Below are 18,441 nucleotides of genomic sequence, written 5' to 3' on the forward strand. Positions count from 1 at the left end.
TCAGCCAATTCTGGATCCAATTTGCCAAATTGCCTTGGATCCCACGTGCTCAAACCTTCGTTATCAGTCTCCCATGCGGGTCCTTTTTTAAAGCCTTGTTGAAATCCAGGTAGACTACATCAAATGCATTGCCCCTCATCTACACATCTGGTCACCTCTTCGAAAAATTCAATCAAATTGGTCAGACATGACCTTCCCTTAACAAAACCATGCTGACTGTCCTTGATTAATTCCTGCCTCTCCAAGTGTAGATTAATTCTGTCCCTCAGAATTGCTTCCAATAGTTTCCCCACCACTGAGGTTAGACTGACTGGCCTGTAGTTCCCTGGTTTATCCCTTCCTCCCTTCTTGAACAATGATACCACATTGGCTGTCCTCCAGTCCTCTGGCACTTCTCCTGTGGCCAGAGAGGTATTGAAAATTATTGCCAGCACCCCTGCTATCTCCTCCCTTGCCTCAGTCAACAGCCTGGGATACATTTCATCCGGTCCTGGAGATTTATCTACTTTTAAGCCTGCTAGATCGCTTAGAACCTCCTCCCTTTCTATGCTAATTTCTTTAATTATATCACAATCCTTCTGCCTGATTTCCATACCCACATCGTCCCTCTCACTTGTGAACACTGATGCAAAGTATTCATTTAGAACCCTACCTACGTCATCCGGCTCCACACACAAATTGCCACAATGGTCCTTAATGGGTCCAACTCTTTCTCTAGTTATCCTCTTACTCTTAATGTACTTGAAAAATAACTTTGGATTTTCCTTTATTTTACCTGCCAACGTTTTTTCATGCCCCCTTTTTGTTCTCCTAATTTCCTTTTTAAGATCCCCCCTACACATGCTATACTCCTCCAGGGCTTCCGCTGCTTTGAGCCCTTGGTATCTGCCAGAAGCCTCCCTTTTTCTCTTTATCCAATCCTGTATATCCCTCGACATCCAGGGTTCCCTGGATTTGTTGGTCCCACCCTTTGTCTTTACTGGAATATGTTGGCCCTATACTCTCCCTATTTCCTTCTTGAATGAATCCCACTGCTCTGCAGCAGATTTACCTAAAAGAAGCTGCTCCCAGTCCATTCTGGCCAAATCATATCTGATCTTATTAAAATCGGCCTTCCCCCAATTTAAAACTCTGATTTCTGGCCCATCCTTGTCTTTTTCCATAACAACCTTGAATCTAACGGAGTTATGATCACTTTTTGCAAAATGCTCCCCTGCTGATACCTCTACCACTTGCCTGACTTCATCCCCTAAAATTAAGTCCAGGACCGTCCCCTCTCTTGTAGGCCTTCTACGTACCGGCTTGAAAAGCTCTCCTGGATGCATTTTAAGAATCCCGCTCCATCTAAACCTATCACATTATGACTAACCCAGTTAATGTTGGGGAAGTTGTACCCCCTATTATTATACCCTATTATTTTTATACTTCTCTGAAATTTGCCTACATATCTGCTCTTCTATTTCTCTCCGACTGTTTGGGGGCCCATAGTACACCCCCAGCAATGTGATTGCTCTTTTTTTGTTTTTCTGTTCTACCCATATGGCTTCATTTGAGGAACCTTGTCAGATGTCATCCCTCTTTACTGCTGTTATTGATTCCTTGATCAATATTGCAATACCCTCTCCTCTTGTACTCCCTTCCCTGTCTCACCTGAAGACCTTATATCCTGGAATATTGAGCTGCCAATCCTGCTCCTCTCTCAAACATATCTCTGTGACAGCAATGACATCACACTTCCGTGTGTTAGTTTGTGCCCTCAACTCACCTGCCTTATTGGTTAGATTCCTTGCATTAATATATGACATTTTTATTTTCTTTATTTTTTTTTTAAACAGCGCTTCTTCTCCCTGAGGCAGCTCCATGCCTCAGGGAGATTCAAGCGTTCTCTCAGGCACGTGCGGTGCTGATTGCGGGTGCAGTCGGTTTCCCAACTGCTTCCACCGAGCCCGCACGCCAAGGGCAAAACTCTGCCCATAGTTTTGAATTGTAACCACGTTCATTTTTCACCTTAACATTGTGTCATGCAGCATATCATTTTATTTCTCTCTTTTTCCCTCCTCAGAAAGAATTAGCTGATGAATTTAAAAGAAATTTGAGCACACCAACTTTATACCCAGTTTCTTATGCATCTATTCTCATGAAGGCTGTAAGTTTTCTTTATTGTTCAGGATACATAATTCTAATTCTAAATACAAATGCATATTAATTATAAAAGGCTTGATATAATGTTAGAGCATAAAACAATGGTCAAACACTGTCCTTGCCCAGAACTGTGAATTTAATCCTATTTGAGCCTTAATCTATTTACTTATCTCTTAAGGGAAAGTTGTGTGAAATACTAATTTGGTGAAATTCTAAGCAAATTCAGTGAAAGTCAGAATATTTTTTTTCCTTAAATTCAGCTTATATAACCTTGGCTGATGCTTTACAAATATGTATGCCTTGATTTATCAGGACTTCTGGATCCTAATTTGGCCTTGACTAAAAGGTTGACAGACTTTCAAGAGAATAATGGTTAAGCAAGAGTATTTGCTCATCTTGGTTTCTCCATCCAGAAGGATCCTAATGCCCCTCAGCAGTCCCCATTCTGGCATCCTGTTGTTTCTTAAATGATTCTAGGATTTTTGCCTCCACTACTCTGTCTGGAAGTTTATTGTACACATCAATCATGTTTTGTGTGAAGAAGAATTTAATTATATCCATTTTAAAGGTATCTTTCTCTAGTTTAAACCTATGTTCCCTTCTTCTACTCCCCAGTTTTATTTAAAGTAACAATCCAAGTTAACCTCTATACCCTTAGCATTCTAACTATAAAAATTTGAGCAAAAGGTGAAGCTAGCTGTATCATGCTGTTACTGTGCAGTAGCAACACGAGTGGCATTCGCCAGACAGGATGTTGCCATCAAGCCAAAAAGACATCCTGCCTATCACAGAAATGAGTAATGTGGTATATAAATTTCAGTGCCAGTGTCTTGCAAGGTATGTAGGCCATACATCCCAAGGACTGGTGGACCATATTAAACTGCAAGTCCCAGCTGCTGTTCGCAACAGGCAAGGTACAGACCATACCCAACCAGCCTGTGCTTGCAAAACTTAAAACAGTGTCCAACATTAGATGTGATTCTGAGATTGGACAACACTTGCCAAATAATCCTCAGTTTGCTAAGAATTACGCTGACAACCAATTTAAGATTGTCATTCAGGTTCACAGTATGGTGCATTTGCGTGTACTGGATGCTACATATATTAATACACAATATTAATTTGCAAACAGAAAGAACATGTACCCACATTGCGCCTGTTTCAGCTGAACAAAATAAGTGACAGCCTTGTCCTGGTTCATTCCCCAGGGCAATGTCTTGATCAATCAGAGTCAAGCTGCCTGGTTTAAATTGCAAACAATGTTTGGAAGCTAACTATCAGTCACCATTAATTAGTGCACTCTCCATGGTAACGCCTCTACCAATCAGCACTCTCTTCTGATACAATATAAATATGTTGTTTCCCTTGACATTAGTATTCTTGCGAATTGCCCTGATGAGTGCAAGATGAAAAGCTTGGACAAAAAATATCTCTTTCTCAGCAACTTCATCTGCCCTGTTATCACCCTTCAAAATTCAATGGACACATTTATAGATAAAACCTATGTATACATTAATGGATTTGGAGTACATGACGTTCCCTTCAATGCCACCGTGCTTTTAAAGGTTGCAGTGCTGTTTCTCATAATATGCAGCCTATATATGGAGGTGAATACAATTAAGTAACACAGACGGTCATGGTTAACCATCTAATATTTGATGTGTTCTTGTTTCTCTTTTCTTTTCAAGGGAGATCCAACTGAGGTGGTGAGGGAAAATGAGACTTTACTAAAACTCACTGGGATGCAAAGCTTTCTAGAGGAAATTGACCATTTTGCATTTAACTGTGCAAAATCTTCAGTGGAAGAAGTGAGTCTATCACCTGACATAATCCTGTTTGAAATATTAATTCATAATTTTTCTCTAAATACAAAAATGCATTTCAGATACTGTGTGTAGTCTTTTACGATTTTGATTCGACTTTAAAAAGCCTTCAAAATCAATCTTTTAGTATTTATTGACAAGTTTTGAAATTAAACATTGTCAATAGCAATTGGACAGAGCATTAAATGTATTTCAAATTAGCAGTTGTAGGTTCAAGCTAAAGGCAAAATACTGCGGATGCTGAAAATCTGAAACAAAAACAGAAAATGTTGGAAAAACTCAGCAGGTCGAACAGCATCTGTGGAGAGAAAGACAGAATTAATGTTTCGAGTCCGTATGAATCTTCTTCCGAGAAGAGTCTAATATGGAGTTTAATATAGAGTCTAATAAAAAGAGTCTATGGAAGAAGAGTCATACAGACTTGAAATGTCAATTCTGACCTTCTCTCACAGATGCTGCTAGACCAGCTGAGTTTTTTCAGCAATGGTAGGTTAATTTCCATGTACCTTAACTAATGCCAGAAATGCGAGTGGTATCAAAGTGACTTGTACTGGTCCCAAGTCCAGGCACCTCTGTAGAATATATCTAGAGGACTGAAATGGAAATGCGTGGGCAGTCAGTTTAGCTTTCATATTAAACATACTCTATGCTCAAAAATGCTAATGACTGCATTGGCTGATCTAACTCTTCCTCATTTGATCAAGCTTCACATATAGTAGAATTATATTAAAGAAATACACTAAAAAGGAGGTTGAGCTGTAAATGATTAACACTGAGGCTAGCTTGAAAATAGCACAAGATGACAGTTATCAGACTGAGCCAGTGGTCATTTATAAAATTTACAAAGCCAATTTTCCTTTGTTTTGCACCCATGTAAAAATAATAACTTGCAATGACTGATGTGATTTAATTGATTTTCCTTGGCACTGCCTCATTCGAGCATTGTGGGAGGGTTTAGTAACATTTTTTTCCTATTTATATAGTCTTTAAATACAAATTAATACTCTGCAATAAAATAAAGAAGCCCACCTAGGATGCAAGCCTCTGAGGCTTGTTTTATGTAAGGGCTCAATTTCAAACATATTATTGCTCTTTTTTGCCCATTATCACTAGCTGTCTTTATAGACTCAGGGCTTGATTCTTAAGGAAAGACAGGCATGGTGAGCTTGAGCTGGGTAGTGGATGGCGTACTCAGAGCTTGGGATGTTGAAACCCAGCTGATTGTTTATTTAAATATAAATGACCAAGATATGGGGTTCTCCAGGTTATTTGAAATCTGAATCTCTGTGCTGGTAGACAATCGCCAGTTTGACAAAGCAACTTTCAGTTCCTTTTGGCTTTGTTATGCAGCGAATATAGTGCTAGATCTTGTATCACATAAACATTGATGGGTACAGTGTTTGTTACTGGACTAGTAATCTAGATTAATGTGTCAACAAGATGTGAATTCAGGGCAGCTGGGAAATTTAATTTCGGAGGATTGGCTGGCTAACAGGAAACAGAGTGGCCATAAATGAACCTTTTTCTGGTTGGTAGGATGTAATGAGCAGTGTGCCACAGGAATCGGTGCTGGAGCCTCAACTTTCTACAATTTATATAAATGACTTGGATGAAGGGACAGAAGGTATGGTTGCTAAATTTGCTAATGATACCAAGATAGGTGAGAAAGTAAGTTGTGACGAGAACATAAGAAGGCTAAAAGGTGAAATAGGTAGGTCAAGTGAGTGAGCAAAGATCTGGCAAATGGAGTAGAATGTAAACAAATGTGAAATTCTTCATTTTGGCAGGAAGAGTGAAAAAGAAGCTTAATATCTGAATGGTGAGACATTGCAGAGCCAGTTTGAGAAGGACCTGGGTGTCCAAATGCATGAATCACAGAAGGGTAGTGTGCAAGTACATGGCCACAATTATTGATACTAATATTTTTCATACAAATATACATACGAACTAGGAGCAGGAGTATCCCACTTAGCTCTTCAAGCCTGCTCCGCCATTCAATAAGATCATGGCTGATCTGACTGTAACCTCCCGCCTATCCCTGATAAACAAGGGGCTTAAAGGTTATCAAGAATATATCTACCTCTGCCTTGAAAACATTCAAAGACTCTGCTTCTGCTGCCTTTTGAGGGAGTTCCAAAGACTCTCTATCCTCAAATAATAATCACCTCATCTGCCTTAAATGGGCAAACCCATACTTTTAAACTGTGACCCCTAGTTCTAGATTCTCCCACAAGAAGAAACAACCTCCCCACATTCACCCTGTCAAGGCTTCTCAGGATCTTATCGGTTTCAGTCAAGTCACCTCTTACTCATCTAAACTCCAGTGGATACAAACCTGGCCTGTCCAATCTTTCCTCATAAGACAACCCACCCATTCCTGGTATTAGTTTAGTAAACCTTCTCTGAACTGCTTCCAAGGGCAGGATTTTGCCCTTGGTGAGGGTGGACGGGGGAGGTCGGGAAGCCAACCGCCGCACGCTATCGGCTCTGTACCATGATTTTACAGCGGGCAGGCCAATTAAGGCCCGTGCAGTGAGCAGCACTGCTGAGCACTGCCTGTGCAGGCAGGGGTGGGTGGGGGGGGGGGGCAGGGGGGGAGAAGAAGGGACAGTGGGCCGAGCACACAGTTCGCAGATGCGCAAGAAAGAGCACTTCAATCTCCCTGAGGCATGGAGCTGCCTCAGGGAGATGAGTTGTTGTTTAAAAAAAATAAAGAAAATAAAACATGTCCCCTCATGTGACTCTGTCACATGAGCTGGGGCATGTTTTTAATTAAAAAATAAAGTTTTTATTTTATTTGCTTTAAGAAACCTCATCCTGCCCATTGATGAGGTTTCCTAAAAAATGTAAAGGCCGCTTGGCCTTTTCATCTGCCCGCAACTGTTAGTTGGGACAGGCAGCATAAATTTGAATTTAGTTAGATTTTTAATGGCCTTAATAGGTCTTTTAATTGTTGGCGGGTGCGCAGCCAACTCCAGAACTGAACGAAATATCGCGAGACTGAGCAATGACATCGGAATGCTTGCCTGATGTCATCGCATGTCATTTTATGTTTGGGTGTGTCTGGTGCGTGCCTGCATGCCAAGCATAACATTCTGCCCCAATGCATTTACATCCTTCCTTAAATAAGGAGAGCAATATTGTACACAGTACTCCAAATGTGGTCTCACCAGTGTCCTGCACAACTGAAGCATAACCTCCCTTTTGTATTCAATTCCCCTTACAGTAAACAATAGCATTCTATTAGATTTCCTAATTTACTTGTACTTGCACACTACCCTTCTGTGTGGTAAGGATGCAATGGGATTTTATGACAATGTCCCTTGGGAAGAAAATGTGCCATCCTTATCTGGTCTGGCCTTAGACTAAATCCATAACTGGAGTTGAGGCGGGTAGAACTTGGATAAGGCCTGAAAATAAGCTCAGGGATCACAACTTGGGATAAACTCACTGCCTTATTATAATGGTTATATTATGCAGCCAACAATAAGTGCACTGAGTGGCTACATGGCAGAGTACGGGGCACAAATTCTTGAGAGATTAGCATGAGTTCCAGCTAGCCTGCACTAATTGAAGCAAGGCTGCACTTCTTAAAGGAGAAGTATATTTTGATTTAAGCAGGTGCTGGAATTCATTGCAGTAGGATCTGGGAAAGACACAGAAATGACACAACATAGCAGAGATTGGACTCCAAACCTCTTTGATGTAGTACTGGATGCCTTCTTTCAGAAGGACATGAAGTGAGATGTCCCTCTATACATAGTGGACCAGGGATCCCTCCAGATAAACTCTGAAAAAAAGTGGGACAGATAGTTGTGGCGGTCAATGCAAACAGTGTAGCCCTGAAGACCTGGAAGCTGTGCTGAAAGAAGATCAATGAACTCACACAGGTGGTCAAGGTCAGTGAATACATCTTCAAAAGCTATATTCTGCTAATCACTACTGAATTCACACACTGCTCAATGCACTGCATGCCCATCTCATCAACCAATAATCCCCATCAATCAGGGTTCATACCTCATGTTCATAGCCTCACCTCTCCCTTACTACTTAGCACGACTGCAAGTCTCCCAACGACATTTCACACCTTGCTCAGTCTGTCATGCTATGTTACCCAACTATATTGCACGACTCACTAACACACTTCCTTTTCTCTTTTAGGACAAGTTGGTGCATAACCAAAGACATTAGCATCTAACAAGTGGGGACAGACATGGCTGCATATCCCCATTCTGTTGAAGGAGACAGTGCTCTCCATCATTGGAGGAGCCATAACTGAGTCCATGACTGGTGGTGTGGATAAAAGAATTGAAGGGGCTCTTATCTAATCCTCCTCCTCCTCACATCCCATTTCCCAACTCCACCCGTGCTCGTAATCATTGCTGAATCACGAGCTGCATGCAGTGTAAGCAAGCATCACCAGCTTTGGCCTTCCTTCCCTCCCTGTAACCCCACCCTTGTGTCTTTCTCCTTTCAAATACCTAAGAAATGCAACCTGGCAAGGCAGTGGTGCAAGAGTGTGAAGGGCAAGAAGAAGAGACTGATGATGAAACACTGTCACTCAATCTCGCACTTGGAGCCACCAGCTCAAAAACTGGCACTTTGCATACTTAGAGGGTAGTGTAGAGGCAGTATCTGAACTTGGTAACTCACTGGGTATGAATGGGCTGCATGGACAGGGGAAAAGGGTAGTGTGGGAACTAGCTCTGTGGAGGGCATGGTTACAAATGAACTCTGCTGCAGAAAACTCTGATAAGGTCTTCAAAGGAGTGGCATACAGAAAAAGGCTGCTGGACAGGCACACAGAAATGCTTGGTGCATTGGCAGCCCTGTTAGAGTGCCCACTGTCACTGTCAAAGTGCACAGACGAGTCTAGCACCAACTTGGCACAAGGCTTTGCACAGGGCTTGAGCCCATCCTTTCCAGGGGGAAATGGCGGCCATCTCCATGAGGACATGGGCAGACTCAACCATGATGCAGTGACAATAGTCACTGTTTCAGCTTCCATTGCAGCACAAGCAGAAGCCATCTAATATCCGAGAACTCCAGGAGAGGTTCTGTCTGAAGTCATGGCATCTCAGCTTGTTGTCAGGCAGATTGCTATCATCATAGTTGTGGATGCCAGTGCTCAAAAGGTTTGCAGGGTCTCACTGCAATCTGTGCTCCAGCAGATTACAAAGATTACTGAGATGCTGCACTAGGAGAGTGGCAGTGGCTTTGTGGGACATGAACCTGATGTCCACAATCTGTGTTCATCCTCCCACCCTGCCCTTGGCTCCACTACTGCCCTTGATTGTCAGTAGCCAGCCCAGACTGCTACCACGTGTGCTGGGCTTGTCCCTGAAGCTGGCTCTTCTATGGTTTCTTGAGATCTTGCAAGGCCACTTGCAGCCTCCCCCACTAAAGGGAGTGATGCTACAGCTCCTGGGATAGTACTTCGTAGGAGCACTAGGACAGGCAAAGGCATTAAGGGAATGCACAAGGGTGATTAGTTGACTTTTGTATGGAATATCGGATGATTTGTTTGATGAAGTTAGTTTGGAATCTTTGTTTTGTGGTGGATTTTATTTCAAGAGGACGCAATGATAGTCAGTATCGGAGGGAAGGTAAGGTCTGTAAGGACTGTTATTGAATAGGGCCTTGGGGTTGTGTTCATTGGCACCATGGTTAGATGAGGCAGTCACAGACATCCTGGCCAAGAAGGGGAAGTGTTGGTTTCCCCTTCCCTTTCTCCTGCTTCTCCTTGCTGTATACCTGATGGTGAGGGCAGTGTCCTCATGGTAATGAGATTGTGCAGAATGCACCAGATCACGATGAAACATGACATGCACTTTGGCAAGTATTTCAGTGTTCCTCCAGAGCAGCCCAGCAGCAAAAGCATTGCTTAAGTGCCCCAGTGGTGTGCTTGATGGCGTTGTATGGTAGAATGGCTCTAATGATATGCATGTTGCCCACATGTGCTTCAGTTGCACACTGGAGCCAGATGATCAGTGGATATTCCTTGTCACCCACTAGCCAGCCACTGGTTTGACATAGTGACCAGGATTTACCAGCCCTTCTGCAACTGGGAGTTTTCAGGTGCTGTCAAAAGTCAATGGACTTCTGGCTGGGCTCTCCAAATTTTCCATTTCTGCCAGTGATAGGTCCTGCTGCAAGCAAGGGCCAGAAAATCCCAGCCAGTGACATAAATACTGATGGTATAGCAGATTAGCACAGAACAAAGACAACATGTCAGGATAGTGGGCACTCGCCTGCGAGATGTGCTGAGGGTGGTCACATTCAAGCTGTGCATTCAGGGAGAGGAACACTTTGCACTTGCAGTATATCTCTGTTTTTGGATGTGGTGTCCAAAAAGTTGCATGAGTGCAATCAATGACATCCTGCACATGGGAAAACCCATTGTCCTGATGAAGCCAATTGCACTGTCCACCTGCTTCTCTCTGGTCAGTGACAACACCAATGTACTCTCCTCTCCTGGCATATGGATGCCAGTCCACCCCCCTTATACAACAGTGGAGAGCAAATGGATGATGTTAAAAATGTCTTCTGCTCCAGCATGGAAGGATTCCAATGTAGAGGCTTATATCGACAATTACTTTCACATCCATTGACAGTGATGTCTTTGCCCTGTTCTGAGGCTGCAGTTCTGCCTGCAAGAAGTGGAAGATTCTCCCTATTAAAACAGAGACATCTCATGTTCCTTTTGTGAATTTGAGGTAAGAGAATTCAGAGTTCTCTGAAGATCCTGGGTGGATAAGGCCACCTGCTGAAAGCCTTTCTCTCCCCCCTCCCTTTTCAAGCAGCTTGTCCTCGTCTGTGTTTTGCCTCTGCTCAATCTCCTTGGATGGCACTGCAGCACCCATGACTAAGAGAAGTGAGCCCTTGAAGCAAGAACCAAAACCTTCCCCAATTCCTGCTGACTCCTACTTTAAACAGAAAACTCACAGCACTTCTTTAATCTCAACAGCAGCCAGTAGAAATCAATCAGCAATTAATCTGAAAGTAGTTTGAACTATACCATTGTTCCTTCACTGTCGCTGGGTCAAAATCCTGGAACTCCCTTCCTAACAGCACTGTGTGTGTCCCTACACCACATGGACTGCAGCAGTTCAAAAAGGCAGCTCACCACCACCTTCTCAAGGGCAGTTAGGGATAGGCAATAAACGCTGGTCTAGCCAACGTGCCCACATCCCATAAAAGAATTTTTAAAAAGTTGATGGTCCTTTTAAAGAGCACTGGTGGAGGGTCTGTCCTGCTGTTGAATGCATTCCGTGCATTGAGATCGAAAATGGCACTGCTGGAGAGAAATCAGCATTACTTGGTGACAGACATCATAATCTGCTTATTCTGCATACTTCTAGCACACACCAACATCTGCACTTACACCCTCACCAAAATAGTGTCCGGTACGGTACATGCTAGAAGTGTGCACATGCAGCTTCAATGCCATTTTGCAGCCAAAATGACAACCGTAACACCAAAAATATGGGCACTACATTGCCAAATTTTGTGATCATTGATTCTTAATTTCCCTCCAACATGGCTGAGCAGGCCACTTATTGTTAAGGTGACTCTCAACGACCTTTTCAAAGGCAATTAGGGATAAGCAATAAATGCTGGCCTTGCCAATGATGTCCGCATTGTGTGAATGAAATAAAAGGCTTAATGCTACACAGAAATGTTAGATCTAAGTCAGTATAGCCTCTTGTTGGAAAGTAAACTACCTTGACAATGCAGTTAAAAACTTTCACAGAGCATTATAAAGCAAAATTAGACACCAAACCACATAAGGGGATAATAGTTTGTTCAAAGAGCTAGGTTTTAGGGAGCATTTTAAAAAATGGAGAGGTTTAAGGAGAGAATTCCAGAGCTCAGAACCTTGGCAGCTGAAGGCATGGCGACCAATGTTCGAGCAATTAAAATCGGGGTTGCTCAAGGGACCAGAATTAGAGGAGAGCAAATATCTCAGAGGGTTAAAGGGTTGGAGGAGATTACAGAGGTAGAGGGTGGGATTTAGGGGTTGACAATGGGGTTCCCACCCATCTGATGGAGAGTAAATGGCAAACCTACATCGCTTTTCTCCAGGAGGCACGACCCAAAATAAACATGCGAGGCCATGGGATTGAGTAGGGGATTGAGTTGGGGAATGGGAATGATTGGATTGCTGTGTGGGCAGCTATAAACTTAATGGGCTGAATGACCTCTTTCTGTGCTATAAATGACTCTGACTCTAATTACCAGGTAATCAGGTACTTACCTGGATAATATTGGGCCTGCGCCATACTATGTCCCCTGTAGGGTGGAAATCCCACCCTGAGAGCTACCAGCAAATCCGGGGTGGGTGGGTGCCAGCTCTCCAGTAATACACTGGGGCCTTCACCAAGGATTGTCTCTTGATTCCTGGGGAGAGGTGAGGTGGAAAAGGGGGTTGCAGGGAGGTGTGGTCACTGGCGAGAAGGGCAAGGGGCTATAAACAAGGGCATAAACAATGGGGTTGGATTTCAGCAGGCCCCCCCATTCCCAATGATGGGTTCCTTGATTGGGCACTGACTACCTGTGAACAACTGAGCTTTCTGGTAGGCTGCTGGCAAAGAGACAAGGTTTGCTGGGCAGGTTTCTGGAGGCGATTATTATTTAATTCCTGAGCCGCCATTAATTCCTGGTTGACTTGGTAATAATCAGATTTAAATGGCTCCTCAACAAGCCTAATTGACATCCAGCCACTAGCAGGCGATTTTTCCCATGTTGGCTGCTTCTTGCCATGCGCGCAATGACGGTTTTCTTGCCGCCAGGAGTCAGATGCATGACCTCCCACATGATTCTGTGAGCCTGTTCCAGAGGGCTCCATTAAATTCCATCCAGGGAGGGGGCTTATTTTTGGAGGGACTTGAAAACAAGGATGAAAATTTTAAAATCGAGTCATTGCTTGATCTGGAGTCAATGCAGGCCAGCGAGCACAAAGGATGAGAGGTGAAATGGGATTTGGCGTGAGTTATGACATGGGCGGAGCTTAGGATGACCTCAAGTTTATGACAGAAAGAGGGATGGAACTGATAGCTAGGGAACTGAGTTTGGAAAGGGAACCGAAGACAATGGTTTCAATCTTCCCAACATTTAATTGGAAGAAAGCTTTGCTTATCCAGAATTTGATATTGGATAAGCAGTATAATAATTTACCTACAGTGGAGAATTCGAGAATGTGGTGTGCGATAGAACTATGAAACAAAAAACACCACAGCAATGGAATAAATTATTTTATTGGCCCCAGTCTTAATGATGGGGGGCAGGAAAAATCCAGCTGAATTGGAGGTTTGGATGCCTAGAGCAGGGGGAGGCCCAAGGTTCCCTTGTGGGGCCTAGAGAATATGTTTGTTTCTCCTAGCCCAAAAAAATACATGAAAAGATCTTCTTAAATTTAACTGCCTTGGCCTCTTGTCCACTGTTCAAGCTCCCAACAGGATTTTTCTAGCGAGGAAAGCATCACTGCTTCTCTAACATCATTGGGTCACAATCTGTATACTTAAAGCAGGACCCTGCTGCCTTTCACTTGATGTTTTGCTCAGAGGAGATTAATATCAGGACCTGGTAGGAAAGAAGTGGAATCACGGTAAATTGCTGCACTTATTTTAACTGCTCCTCCTGCCCTCCCCAGACAGGATGATTGGAGCAGAAAAATCAGGACCATTGTTTCATAGTCAACTCACAGTTGAAGGAATCAATTAGGAAAACAGTAAATCCAGTGATAGCTAATTGAATTCTTTGTTAATATTTAACAAAGTCAAAACTTGAATTACAAGTAGATAGTGAATGTTAATTTGCAGCTATAAGAACTTTCTTCTTCTTAAGGATTAAATCTGCTTGAAGAAATTTGAAGGAAGCGATTCCAAAGTTTGCCTGCGGAATGTTGCATGAAAACATAAATCAGTTCTGCCTCAATCTGTAAAGTGATTCCATTGTGACATTTTTGCCCTGCACGAATGCAGTTTTTCTTAGTAACTGCTCTGTAAATATAGGAATCCTGAAAATCCACAGGTTGCTATCCTGGTGTTTATGTTGGGTCTGCACCCACTGGTGTCCTTCACTGCTGACCCCCATGCTGGAGTTTGCAGGAACTTTGGGAGGGCATTAAGTTTGCATGGGGCTGGCAGGCATCCCCATGGGCACATCTCCAGTATTGTCTGGTGTTTCGGCCTCCATTGATTCCACTGACACCCCCCCCATCCGTGCCCCAAACTCACTGAATGTTGCTTCCAGATATTTTTTCCAAATATAACAAATATAATTGGATAGTCTTCATCCACTTCATCACAATACACTTCACTACTAGCATCCTGTGCCCCTCTTCCCCACCACACCCTCCCCCCTCACATAATCCCCATTGGATTCATTTATACTTCACCTGATTTGGCACACTGGCCTCCAATCCTATGCCAAATCCTAACTAAAGTGGGAAGTACAAATTCCTGGTGTGGATAATCGCCATCCTTGGGCCATCCATTGACATCATGCCTGGAAGAGGCAGCAGAGATTCCTGTCCTCAACCAGACTTGCTGGAAAATTCTAAAGATAGCAGGGACTCTGTGTAACGCAACAACAACTTATATTTAAAGGCAAAGAAGAAATTTAGAGGAAAAGATGGCAGAGAAACTGAGTAGCGTATGTAAAGATACTAATTTTAATTATTGAAACGAACCATATTCCTAGTGCCTGTGAACCATTTGATGTTGGACCTACCCTGTTGTAAGCGGAGGATAAACTACATTTAAATAATGGAAAAGACCACAAGACAATTTTATTCATTCTAAATGAGTTTAATAATATTATTTAGTGGTATGATAGGGCTCCAGTTGATTAGGCAGAATTAATGTCTTCTGTGTTTTAATGTTTAAGATAATGCTATGTATTCTTGGACTAGGTTTTGCTGTTGAAACCCACTGTGGGTTGCATACTGCAGGGTCTTTTCTAACACTGTTTGGCTGTGTTAATGCCTGAGTGATGCTTGGAAAGGAAGAAATATTTCATTGAGCAGTAACACAAGAACTAGCTGTAAAAATGTTTGAATAGATTTAAAGAGTTCCAATTTTGTTCCACACCTAGCTTCAGTGGAAACCTACAGCAAGTGTCAGTTCCAAGCTCCAAATTTGCATAAGCCTAATGTCCCTGTTTCGAAAACAAATGATGTAGTGATAGAATTGTGTTCCCTGCATTTAGCATGTTCATCATGCTGAGACTGGGAACTCCGTAAAGCTATAAAATATCTATCTTACTACTCTATGCCACAGTATGTCGGTACATGAGTTTGTTAATGCAAGTAGCTAGAGGGAGAGCTTTTAAATGACTTAATTCCTCAGAAACTGCATGAATTTGTCACTTATGGGAGCAGATCTTACACCTAGCATACCCAATGCAGATGTCTGTCCATTGGAACTGGAATAATAGTGCAGATCTTCCGAGAAGTGGCAGTCGTTGGTTTGCTGCTCCGCTTGAACTTTTCCGTGCCTAGATGCTGCTCTGTAACTCTTGTCAGGTTTTCTGAGCCTGGCTTCTCCAGAAATGTGGAGAGCAGTGTCCACTGAAGGACTCCATCACAGCACTCTAATGTAGTAGGGAAGATGATACCTTTTTACAGCATTAGCTGGCATATGATAAATTTAAGGTCCAGTGTGAATGTTCATGAATGGGTGAATGGAAGAATGAGTGAATAGGTAGGGTAGTGCCATGGGTAGGGCAGGTGAGGTAACTAGGTAGGGTGGCGGGTGGGTCAGGGGCTGGTCAAGTAGTGAGGGCTAGTTCTGGTTGGGTGGACAAATTAATTTGGATCGGATTGAGCAGTCAGGCTTTCAAGGAGGAAGTTGGGGGTCCAAGGAGGAGTAGGTGGGGTGGGGGGTCAGTGTGAGTGATTGGTTGTCAGTTCTGTAGTTACCTAGAATTTAGTTTAGGTTTTAATCTGACATTTCCTGGGTAACTATTCAGTTAAATCCCAGAGAACTGTCCGAAGTCTCTGACACCAACTCAGAGCTGGAGGGCCCCAGGGAGCAGGGGAATTGCCCATCAGAAGTTCAAACTTCCTGGACAATTCCCACAGAAGTCAGTGCATCAGTACTTCTGCAGGGTCCTGACACGCATCTTGGATTGTATGCCTGGTCTCCAATGATTTGGAAAGCAGAAGATCTGGGCCATTGTGTGAAAAGGTTTAGTGTGCCAACCTTGTAGCCTGTTCAATTTTCCATTCCGTTTTCAATTAGCTGAAAATCAGGTGACCATAAAGCTGGCACACACCTCTCCTGCTCAGTATTTCGGTTGGTGCTCTAGTTGCATGGAAATTGGCACTGGGTGCATGACATTGTAAAATCTGCCACATAGATGTACTCGTTGAGTTTCCATCATGTATTGTGGAAGTTCTGAGATCCAGTCTATATTAATAACCTAATTTACAAACATCAACTAAACACAGCATTTGAATTCCATATAATTTAGGCTAAAGACCTGCTTTGTCTACTGGAAGATACAGCGAAGCAGCATTTGCAGTATTGTGAAAAAGGTGAAGTGGAAAAATGGCAAAAGCTTTTGCAAAACAAAGAGTAAGTACATGAGAAATCCTATCTTCTAAATTTTCATTTAGCTGGAGGAATATTGACAAATTGAGGTAAATACATATGAGACCAATTTTTTCCGCTCTTATTTCTGCCAAAATATATTAGAACATTGGAGCAAAAAAGGATCTTCCAGCTCATTTGGCTTGATTCATCCTTGAAGAGTAGATTTTCCATATAGGTTCAAGGACTGACAGTCTGATTTGCTGTATAATGAGCACAGGATCCAATATTATAATGAGCATTCCTACTGTGTACTGCTTTTCACTAGGAGCATAAAAGTGGAAAATTGCTCCTTAGTCCAGCTTTAGGAAATGATTTTACTACTTTATTTCAACCTCAGCCCTTTCACCCTGAACATGCAGAGGTCCTTTGATTCTGACATAGGTGCCTCCAGAATCTCTGCTACCTGGCCTTTATTCTTAATTTCAAAACCAACTTGCTATTTATAAATCTTACCACCATTTTAATTCTACTTCAGATCAATGGGATTACTTTTATCCTCTGCCAATGAACGCCATGAAAATGTCTTGATGAAAACATTTAAAAAACTGAAGGAAGCAAGAAAGGATCTTATTTTGAACACGGTAGGCATGGAAGAGGATGTAGGCAAAAACATGATTTGCAGAAAGTAATGCTTACTACAATAATGTACCTGATAATCTGTCAATGTTGTAGGTTAAGCCCTTCCTGAAAGACACAGCAGAAGAAGCAGTGGAACGATGGAACAGTAATAAATCGCAGATCAACAGAATGGGTATATTCAATCCATACTATAATGGCAGACATCCTGCTTATAAGGTATGTAATAGTCAATTGGCTGAATGATTATTTGTTTGTTTATTCCAAAAAATGGATGGGTTGGGTTTGTGTCAAAGGTTAAAATTCAAAAGAACTGAGACTGGAACCAAACCCACCTTGAACCTGCCTACTTCTGGTTTTAAGGAAGACAAATCAAAGGGCAGTGACCAATCCGCTCACAGAAGCCAGGCTGGTCGTTTTAAAATTCTAATAAAGCTCTGTGCCTCTATTTTAATAGTGAATCCAAGCCTTTCCCAGGCTAAACCCATTACGCAGGTGCCTTTACAGAAAAGCTTGAGTCAGAAGGAGCAGGAGTGTTTCATTCAGACCCAATAAGCTAGCCAGAAACACTCCCTCCCACTGTGATCTGTCAGTCTTGATTCCCCCCCACTCTCCTGAATCCGGGTGTAATTGAACCTCACCCCGACCACCAAAAGACACTTCAAGCCAGCATTGGAAGCCTCCCAAAGGCCATCCACATCCACTCACCCCACTCCCACACAGCCTCCCTGCCCCCCCTGCCCACCCCTTCCCCTCACTAGATCTGCTTGCCCTCAGGCCAGCTTGGTGGCAATCTCGTGCTCTAGGATTTCACTCCTGCAGTCAAAAGCTGTAGCACATTCAGGAAATGCCTACCTCCAGGTTTCCCAACGTTAAAACAGCCCCTACTCCCTGACTTGGATTGTGTCTCTGAGCTAAAATACAGACCAGTGCTGCAGTTTGATGACACACTATTTGTATTTTTGGGAATATTGCAACATACAGTTATATTACACGCTTAATACTGTAAAATGTCCTTAAGAATTTCACAGCAACATTTATCAAACAAAGTTTGACACCGAACTGCATAAGAAGATATTAGAGCTGTTGACCAAAAGCTTGGTCAAAGAAGTGGTTTTTAAGGAGAGTCATAAAGCGGGAAAAGAGAGCCGGAGAGGTTTAGTGAGGGAATTCTAGAGCACAGGACCTTGGCAGCCGAATGATGGTTTGTTTAAAATCAGGGATGTTCAAGAGATCAGAATTGGAGGGGAGCAGGTATCTCAGAGGGTGATAGGAAGTGATGAGGCAATGGAGCGATTTGA

General features: G+C 42.8%; 1 protein-coding gene across 4 annotated transcripts in view; it reads left to right on the forward strand.

Moving 5' to 3' along the window:
- LOC121284814 overlaps window positions 1–18,441 on the forward strand; it is a 142,364-nt gene that overhangs the window by 96,484 nt on the left and 27,439 nt on the right. For all 4 annotated transcript variants that reach the window (XM_041200540.1, XM_041200551.1, XM_041200557.1 and 1 more), the window contains 5 exons: window positions 2,063–2,146; window positions 3,831–3,950; window positions 16,443–16,546; window positions 17,040–17,145; window positions 17,237–17,359. In XM_041200540.1, coding sequence (XP_041056474.1) covers window positions 2,063–2,146; window positions 3,831–3,950; window positions 16,443–16,546; window positions 17,040–17,145; window positions 17,237–17,359 — 537 coding nt within the window. The remainder of the gene's footprint in view (window positions 1–2,062; window positions 2,147–3,830; window positions 3,951–16,442; window positions 16,547–17,039; window positions 17,146–17,236; window positions 17,360–18,441) is intronic.

This window comes from Carcharodon carcharias, chromosome 1 (genome assembly GCF_017639515.1).
Source record: "Carcharodon carcharias isolate sCarCar2 chromosome 1, sCarCar2.pri, whole genome shotgun sequence".
Classification (NCBI taxonomy): domain Eukaryota; kingdom Metazoa; phylum Chordata; class Chondrichthyes; order Lamniformes; family Lamnidae; genus Carcharodon; species Carcharodon carcharias.